The sequence below is a fragment of the Hibiscus syriacus genome, unplaced genomic scaffold, assembly GCF_006381635.1.
Source record: "Hibiscus syriacus cultivar Baekdansim isolate YM2019G1 unplaced genomic scaffold, ASM638163v2 tig00002237_pilon, whole genome shotgun sequence".
Classification (NCBI taxonomy): Eukaryota; Viridiplantae; Streptophyta; class Magnoliopsida; order Malvales; family Malvaceae; genus Hibiscus; species Hibiscus syriacus.
Genome location: NW_024061918.1, coordinates 3,366,058 through 3,375,857, shown reverse-complemented (window position 1 = coordinate 3,375,857; position 9,800 = coordinate 3,366,058). Strand labels below are relative to the sequence as shown.

At 33.7% G+C, this 9,800-nt stretch overlaps 1 protein-coding gene across 1 annotated transcript; it reads right to left on the bottom strand.

Moving 5' to 3' along the window:
- Nucleotides 1-4,598: 4,598 nt before the first annotated feature.
- Nucleotides 4,599-6,432, bottom strand: LOC120142167 (stearoyl-[acyl-carrier-protein] 9-desaturase, chloroplastic-like). Its single transcript, XM_039156902.1, has 3 exons — nt 6,244-6,432; nt 5,506-6,001; nt 4,599-5,424 (listed from the first exon to the last, which is right to left on the bottom strand). Exons 1-3 carry the CDS (start codon nt 6,366-6,368, stop codon nt 4,864-4,866), a joined length of 1,182 nt encoding a protein of 393 aa, XP_039012833.1. The 5' UTR covers nt 6,369-6,432; the 3' UTR covers nt 4,599-4,863.
- Nucleotides 6,433-9,800: the final 3,368 nt, after the last annotated feature.

Below are 9,800 nucleotides of genomic sequence, written 5' to 3'. Positions count from 1 at the left end.
AATGATGGCAATAAAGAGTTACAATATTCATAAATTAGTTCACTCCCGAGTTGATCGATCTACCACGGAGAAATATGTTTTCTACTGTGTCCAATGTGACAACAGATATAAGTGGATAGTCCCCGTATCAAAGAGAAAGAGGAAGAACAACTTATGGGAACTAACCAGATACAATGGTCCTCATATGTGTTGTGCAAGAGGTATAAACCAGGACCATCCCAACTTGGACTCCAATATTATTTGCCAATAAATCATGCCCATTGTGAAGCAAAGCTCTCATATAGCTGTTGCAGTGTTGATTTCTGCTATACAATCACAATATAGATATATCGTCTCCTATAGAAAAGCTTGGTTGGTAAAACAGAATGACATTGTCAAACTTTATGGTGAATGAGATTCATCTTACAATAAGCTTCCCAGTTGGTTTCATGTTATGCAAAGACTTAATCCCAAGATAATTATTGAGTTCGAAACTCAACATCATTACGTGAATGATTGAGTGGTTCGCGATCGTTGTCAATTCTACCGTGTCTTTTGGACTTACTCTTAGTGTATTAATGCAGTGAAGTATTGTAAACCAGTTGTCCAAATTGATGGTACTTTCTTGTATGGGAAATACAATAAAGTTTTATTATTGGTTGTGGCCCAAGATGGTAACTGCAATATTCTTCCTGTTGCGTTTGCCCTCGTTCAAGGAGAAGACATTGAGTTTGGGATTTTTTCCTTAAAAATTTAAGTTTACATGTTGTCACAAGGGAATGCGTATGCATTATTTCAGACCGAGGAGCCAAGATAAAAGCAACAATAGACTCTTTGGGTCCAATGTGAAAACCTCCACATGTTCAACATCGTTATTGTGTCCGTCATATTGCTGCAAACTATTGTGGAAAATACAAGAAGAATGATGAACGTCAGTTAGTCGTGTGCATGGGTAAGTTACTTTTTTCCAATTTTCAATAATTTTCGTATTACTTATTTATACTTCATATTAACTATTACATATTCCTAATGACTTAGGTTACGAACTCTTACCTCAAAGGTTTGAGTCTATGCTACAAGAATTGTTTGGCAAAAATAAGAAGGGGTGCGAGTACATTATGGACATCAACAAAGAAATGTGGACAAATGCGTATGACGAGGGTATCGATATGGTCATATGACAACCAACTTGGCTAAAGCAATCAATTAAACCTTAAAGGGGGCACATCATTTACCAGTCACGGCGTTGGTCAAAACGACTTATTTTCATTTGGGTCAACTATTTGCAAAGCTCGATGGACAAGCTCTTACTTGGATGCATAACGACCATATTTATCACCCAAGACTAGTAGCTCATTTATAGAAAAAAAAGTGGTTGCATCAAATGGGATGTTGGTTACAAATTTTTCTCGCACCCGTGAATTATTTCGTGTAACCGAAATATCACGTCCTCTTCAAGGGATTGAAGCTAACTCTTTCAGAGTTAATCTGCAAGATAGGTGGTGTGATTTTGTTTCTTTCAAGCACTTAAATATCCATGCTTTTATGTCATTGCAGCTTGCTCACATTCGCATTTGGACTACAAAAATTATGTTGATCCCGTATAGCAACTTTCACAAGTTATATGAATTTGAGTTTCCGCCTATAGGTAACGAAAGAGACCCAGATGAGATTCAAACTTTGATTACAATTGTACCAGATCCGTTGCTATTGGGGGACTCAGGTCGTCCAAAATCCACTAGAATACATTGTGATATGGATATTCGGGAGAAGTCAACAGAACAAAAAAGATGTGGGCATTGCAGAAACATCGGGCACAATAGAAAAAAAATGTCCAGCTCTGTTATCATCACATAATCGTTAACCCTTATGTAATTGCATTTTCTATTTCAATGAATGTTTTTGTTTCTAATATTTAAATGTAATTGCATTTTCTATAATTTCCCAATGTATGTTATTTTCTACCTAATTTTTCCACTTACCTCTTACTTCAAGTAATTAACATTTTCAATTTAATAAAACCTTACCCTAAAGGCGCGTTCCCTGAAATGTATAACACTTTAACCTAAATTCACTCCACCTTTAATACACATTTAAAAAAAATACCTTCGACAATTCTTAAATCATAACCAGAACACTTTACATAATAAATTACTAATTTATAATAACAAAAACATTAAATCTTTATTAAAAAAAAACAAAGGCTCGTTCCAGCGTGGTGCCACATCAGCTGGAAAGAGCATCCCTAGGAACGCACCTTACTTCCACATAAACAAACCCCGATAAAGTGCGTTATCGGGGACGCGCCTTAGTGCCAGCTCAGCTAAAAGGGTGTTAGTTAGGGAAATATTGGTCAAAGGGTGTTATATCGGGCATTATAGGTTTATAGGGTGTTAGTTAGGTCAAATCACTGATTTTGTGATAGAGTACTTATCTTCTAGAATGAACAGAAAACTCTATCAAAAATCTTAGATCAATCTCTAAAGAAATAATCCTGCTATGTACATATGCAACAATTTTGCAGTATCACTAGGATGACATCTCTCGTTATAGAGGTTATGTTGTTTTAACTTCAAAGCTCTTATTTTTTATGAAATAATTATTTCGTTTTGGTAGAGGAATGCTATTAATGCTCAAACTGTAACTTGTTTTTAAATATACTTTAATTTTATTTTAATTAGAATTAAATTATACTTAGAAATAATAATTTTGCTCTTACTATTTAGCTTATAAATACTGAGCAATTTCATTCATTTGAGATATCTTTAAGTAATTGTTTTCTTTAGAAAAACTCTCTTGATCTTTTTCTGAGTGTTGTTTTGAGTGGAGAAAAGAGTAGTACCACCAAAGTTCACTCTATCTTTCGGGTGGTGCGAAATTTGAAGAGTCGTGCTAACTTCTGGGGCCATTCATTCATGGTAGTGATTACATATATCAGGGCGAATTCGCTTCTAAATCAATGATTAATACCGAAGTACAATTAATTAGTTATTTCCTTATATATATATATATTTAATTTTGTATTTTTTCAGTCAATGCTAATGTCTCATTTTGTAACAGTCTATTTTTTCAACAGAGACATCTTATTTTAAAGCATTTGGGTGTTATTTTAACATCGATCTAACACTGAGGGATCTAAGGTGACGTTTGGTTCGCTGGAATCCCTTGGAATTAGGGGGAATTGGAATCCAATTCTACCACTTTCCCATGTTTGGTTCAAGTTTTCAAAGGGGGAATTGGAATCCAATTCCATCAAAGGAGGGAAAGTAAATTCCATCCATAACATGATGAAATTGAAATCTTTTGGAGTAGGGAATGTAAAATTTGACCATACTACCCTCATCAATATTTTGGTATTCGGGTCGGATTTTTTTTTAAAATTTCAGCTTCAGGTCAGATTTTTTTAAGTTTGATATTCGGGTCGGGTCGAGTTTTTTTAAGTGTGATATTCGGGTCGGATTCGGGTTCAGGTCGGGTTTTTTCAAAAACTTTCGGGATCGGGTCAGATTTTTTTAAAAAATTTTGGGTTCGGGTTGGGTTTTTTAAAGTTTGATATTTGGGTCGGGTTCGGGTTTAGGGTGAAAAATACCCGACTCGACCCGAAAAATATATATAATTTTACCTTATATATTTAGGAATAATTACAATAATACCCCTCTATATATAATTTTTCAATTAAGTCATTGTTTTTATTGAATAAAAATATTTTTTTATTATTTCGAGTCGTGTCGGGTTTCTAATTCATATATTCGGGTCGGGTCGGGTGAAACTTTATTTTGTCAGGTCGGGTCTCGGGTGGAGGTTCCCTTGTTATCGGGTTGGGTTGGGTGGACCAAAAACCCGGTCTATGGCCATCCCTAATTGGGATGATTTTAACTTATGATGTTTATTAGTATGATTTTTATAATTTATTGAAATGAATAATTAAAATGAAAATTTAATATTTTTTTAAATTTTTATAATATATTGCTACATGTAAGTTATAAAACAAACTAAAATTAAGCAAAAAAACAAGAAGGGCAATTCTATTATTTTATATAATTGAAATCAAATTCATCTGACATGTCTACGAACCAAACAGAATATGAAATTGGATTCCAATTCAATTTTCTGCCAACCAAACATGTTTTAGATTCAGATTCCAATTCCTTCACAGATTCTAATTCCCTCGTCAACATTCCAACGAACCAAATGCCATCAAGGTATCTCTGTCTCTTATGGAAGTCTTCAAGCGGACTAATCTATAACACTAGGATCAATAATTATTCTCTAAAGGGATTACTCAATTCACCCTTTTTGATTTGAGTAATAACTATGAATTTCAAAGTTGCGAATTTCATTGTTTTGATTTCAATTTTAGTTCATCTCGAGAGGGATCACTATGCTGTATTTAGCGTTACTATTATAATTTTTCAACTAAAAAAAATCAGTAGATTTTAGCGTTGAAAACCTATGCAAGTCGCGTAAGAAAAGAAACGGCAGAATCTACAGCATGAATGCTACTTCGTATATCAACTTGCAAAGGCAAAACTTGAAACAGAACCAAACCCAAATAGAGAAGGAATTTTGTTATTGCAAACTAAAGACTACAACTACACAACATATCATAAGTAGGCTAGTTTCAAAATAAACACAACACATATTACTCGTTATATCAGACTATTAAAAACATCATCTAAAGAACTATTACATCTGCCCCCTATCGGGGCATTATTAAGGACACAAAACATCCAGAAAAACAACTGCTACCCCAACCAAAGCCACGTAAATCCTCCTGTTACACATTCCGGGACCATTACAGCATAAATATAAAGACAAGTTGCATTCAGCTTCTTCATGTTTGTTTCCCCAAATGCATCGAAGGAGACTCTCTTTTTCGAGACCTTAGAGCTTCACTTCTCTGTCAAAGATCCAACTGAATGCCATGCTGGGTGCTTCCTTGGCCCTTTCTTGTGCTCTCTCCTCCACCTTCCTAATTCTTGACGGAAGCGCACACACATAGTCCTGTGCTTTACGTCCCTTGGGCGAAAGCCCGGTTAGCCCCTCCACCTTCCAACGGTTCACAAAGAACTCGACTATGTCAACATAGTCCTTGGCAGTGTAAACCCCGATTCTTTGGGCAACAGCTGAGTAGTGGTCGAATAGGTTGTGATCTCGGCCATCGTAGATGAACTCAGCAGGCATGGTGATTTTCTTTTTCATCATGTCGGCAAGTGCACGGACCGTTTCATCAGGATCGATCTCAAAGAGCTTTTCGACGATTTTGGTATAGGCTGACTCATGGCGCTTCTCATCAGAGGCAATGCTACCGCAAATCTGAGCCAAGTTAATGTCCCCATAGTCCTTGGCAAGCCTGCCAGTATTACCGTGGGAGATAAACGTCGCCCTCTCTTGGAATGAAGTGTAAATGAATCCTCGATAAGGACTATTCTCCGTATGTGGATCCTATCAATATACAGGAGAACAAGTTTAGTCCAATAAAATATGACATATTTCATGCTTGTAAAGAAATGTGTTTATTCTTACCATTCCTGATCCGATCAAGTATTGGATTGTCTTCTCAACTTGCCTCATGTCCACTCTGCCAGAAAGATAGAGATACTTATTAAGCAGATCGCCGTGCCGGTTTTCTTCGGCAGTCCATGCCCTGGTCCAAATGGCCCAAGGGGTAAGGCTAGCGCCGGTTTCATCGCGAGTTCCATCCAAGGTATTAAGCATTGTTTGGTAAGTGGAAAGAGCTTCCTCCGTGATCATATCGCCCACCAGAACGACAAAGTAATCGTCGGGAATCTCCTTTGCCCTTTCCCGCAGATCATTTACTTGGTCATAAAAACCATCGGAATTGGGATCCGGGAGAAAGTCGGCGGGCTGCCAACATTTCTCGACTGGTTTCAAGTGAGTCAGGATGTTGTTCTCGGCCCACCCTTCCAGAGATTTGAAGATCTCAACCTTATGAGGCGGCATGGAGTGGGTGATCTGAGCAGGCACCTCCCTTGGAGGCGCGAAAGGCTTTTTAACACCTCTGCATTCAGTTAAAAAAAATCAACTTCCATACATCACAAGAACTAACAACATCACATTTTCTTAAACCCACAAAACCCTTATTTTAATAAGACATCATAAAAGAAAAACTGTCGAAAACAAAGTTAGGCAAAATAACAAAAACCCAGCTCCAAATCAGGATGAATAAAAGGAAAGATGGATAATCTGAGGAGAAACTAATCGAGTGACTTTTATAATTAATCGAAGAAGGAAGAGACTTACTTGGAGCCAGGAGGAATGGTGGAGATCATGGAAAACCTGGGAGATCTGAGGGTGGATTTGGGAGGAAGAGCATGGCAAGGGAGTTTCTGAGAAATCGAGGCAATGGGACTGAGATTCAGAGCCATTTTTGCTTTGATCACTTCCGATTTCGACTGCGTTTCCCTTCCTTGCCTGCGACACTCAGATGACTCCAGGGATTCTTTATTGCTACCACTTTTCACACGTTAGCCCTCACTTTGCTTCTAATTACTCATTTGTCCCCATATTTTTCATGTTTCTTTCTCGAAATAATTATTAACAAAATATTTTTATAATATTTTAAATAAAAAGCAATATAAATATGAACGGCCTAATATAGAATACACATGGTGTGACATTAACATGTACGTGTCCATCCAGTCTTTATAATAATAGTTCACACGTCGAATATCCAAAAAACGATAAACCGAAAATTAATACTCAAATATCCAAAAACAACCTAAAATCAGAAGAAAAAAAATAACATCGTTTACGTAGTCGCTAGTTGTGGTGCAATTGTGGGTAGGTAGATGAATTAGGATACGATTGGTTTACGAAATGTAAAATTATCAGTGAAAATAAAAGATTATTATAGAATATGATTACTGAGAATGTTATATTTTGTGTTTGGTTGGTTTAGCAGGAATATAAGATTATCGTGTTTGATTAAATGAATAAAAATTATTGGAATGGAGGTAAAATTTTCTTTAAAAAATTTAAATTCATAAAATTTATATAACTTTTTTACAAAATTAAAAATGTAAAAATGTTTAATGCAAGGTTAAAATTTTATTTTAGCACCTGAACTTCATATAAAATTTTAATTATAGATTTTTTTTATAAATCTAAAATAATTTAAAGATAAATTTGTAATTTAACCTTCGTAGAATTTTTATTATTCAATGACAGAAGAATTATATTTTTGAGAAAAAAAATTAAGGACATTTTAATCTAAAATGTCAGTAATCCAACAATACCTAAAGGAATGGAGGTAAGGACATTCCCGATAATATATCCCAAAAAATCACTGTTGGTAATCTTACATTACCGGGAATGAGATTACCGACCAGCCAAACGGGGGAATGTAGATTCTATTATCATGAGAATTCTACATTCCCCGAACCAAACAACCCCTAATATTATTAAAATATGATATTTTAATCAAAAATTAATTATTCTATTGAGATGCGACACTAAGTCCCTTAAGCAAGGTCAGAGGTTCGAATTCTGACCTTTGTGAATGGAGTAAATTGGATTGAGAGACTCGACCTCGCCTCTGCAGTACCTGATCTAGATTAATCGGTTAATAGATCAGATATAAGTGAGTAATTCAAAAAATATATTTGATATTTTTTTATATTATTATTATTGTTTCTTTTTTATTCATGTCATCATTTCATTTAATAATAATTCAATTTAAAAATTATTAAAAATTAAATAATCTTAAATAAGAAAAAGAAATATTATTTTTTCAAAAAATTTGAAATCAAATGATTATATTTGTAATATGTATATTATCAAATGATTAATGGTTATATTGTTTTAAAAATTTAAAATTAAAATAATAATGAATATTTTTTATAAACACTTTTATATTTTTTATATAACTTTTAAATAGAAAAATTGAAAACAACTTATACAAATATTTAATTTATGTATGAATTGAGTGGCCTTCGTGGTAAAAAGATTGTTATTTTTTTTATTGAGGATTCGGATTTAAGCACATATATCAGTGTATGAGTGTTCAATGTCAAAAGATGGAGAATTATATTTAAATATTTATTTTCTTGTACTTATATCAGATTAATATAAAAAATTTAATTTACAATTATGTTTAATAAGATTTTTATATAATTTAATTTCAAATATTTTAAAAGAGAAACGAGTTCGACCGTAGAGCAAAAAATTAGAATTCTTATTTAAAAACCTGGAGGCTTCTGGGGAGGGTATATATTGAATTAAATGGCATGCTTTTTGAGACCACAAGAATCTTTTGGTCGTGGGATCCCCTTCTTGATAGTATCGAAAACAAAATTCAGTTATTCGAAATTTTAACAAAAACAATGCATATAATTATTATAATGCGCTGAAATCTGTTTAGTAAATTACAGCTTATATACACAGGAATATTTTTAGAAAAAATATAGTATTTAGATGATGCGAAATATTTAATTATTTATTTTTATAAATATATTTAAGAGTATGTTTAATATAATCTGAATATTATTTATAAAATTATTTTTTACTAATAATGTATTAAATTTAATCATATAATTCAAACAAAATGTATTAACATCATATAATTATCCTGTTGAAATCAAAAGTCTGTCATGATATTTATAATAACATATGGAATTTAGCATATTATAATTTTACAATTGTTCTTTGATAATATTTTATTATTAGTTTAAAATTTATATCCCTAATTAATTATTGAAAGTGTTATTTAAAGTATTTTTTTAAAATACTATAGTATCAAAATTTTCAACGATAAATATCAAAGTAAAATTAAAAACTAGTTACTAATTTAATTTTTAACGTCGCCGTTGAAAAACATAATCTTAACATCTATGTGATGCAACTGAATATTAAAATAAAAAATAAATATCATAATTATTTTAGAAGAGTCTTTCGATAAAACTGAAAAAAAATCTTTATAAAATTAATACTTTCTTTATGTGCATATCTTTTAGTTGTAATATGTTTTATACCTGTTCACATTATAATATGTATTCATTTTGATTTTAAATATATATTTACAACCAACCAACTGATTTTTTTTTTTAATAAATGGGTCAATTCATTAAGTCAAATTTAAAGCATCCAAAACAACTAATTATGCAATGCAAGCAGGCTGATCATAAACAAATCATTCAGGAGAGCTACACGACAAACCCTATTTGGCGAGCTCATGGGCAGCTTTGCTAGCTGTGCAAGGGACGTACCAAACATTGAAATGTTGTTCATTCCTGAGGATGGACCTAGCATTCTGGAGATGGATCCTCGCAATGGAAAGATCCGGGTTGTTTGAAAGGAGCTTGTTAACGACCGCATACGAGTCGCTCTCGACATCCACCAACTACCATAAATTCTCATGCACCATTTTGATACCGTGACAAAGAGCAATTGCTTCAACGATCTCAGCAGAAACGGAGCCTTGGATTCTTCTTGCGTGGCCACCTACGACCATCCCATGCTCGTTCCTGACAATAACACCAATTGCAACAAGGTTGTTGTTCGAGTTGAAAGCTCTATCCACATTGATTTTAATTCAGCTAGTAATATGTGTAGATACCCATTTTTTCCTGGTTTATTATTATTATTATTATTTTATTCACAATTAGTTTACATCTTGTAGGCCTAGTCAGCCAACCCAACAACAAAGGGCCCAAACATCACAAAAGAGAGCCCAGATTACAAACCTAAGATCCAACCCGTTCAAGCCCGACTACAACCACTCCAACCCACCAATTACAAATAGATGCTCAGACCTGGATCCGACCCAACAAGAGAACCCGACCCGAAACCACTAGGGTTTA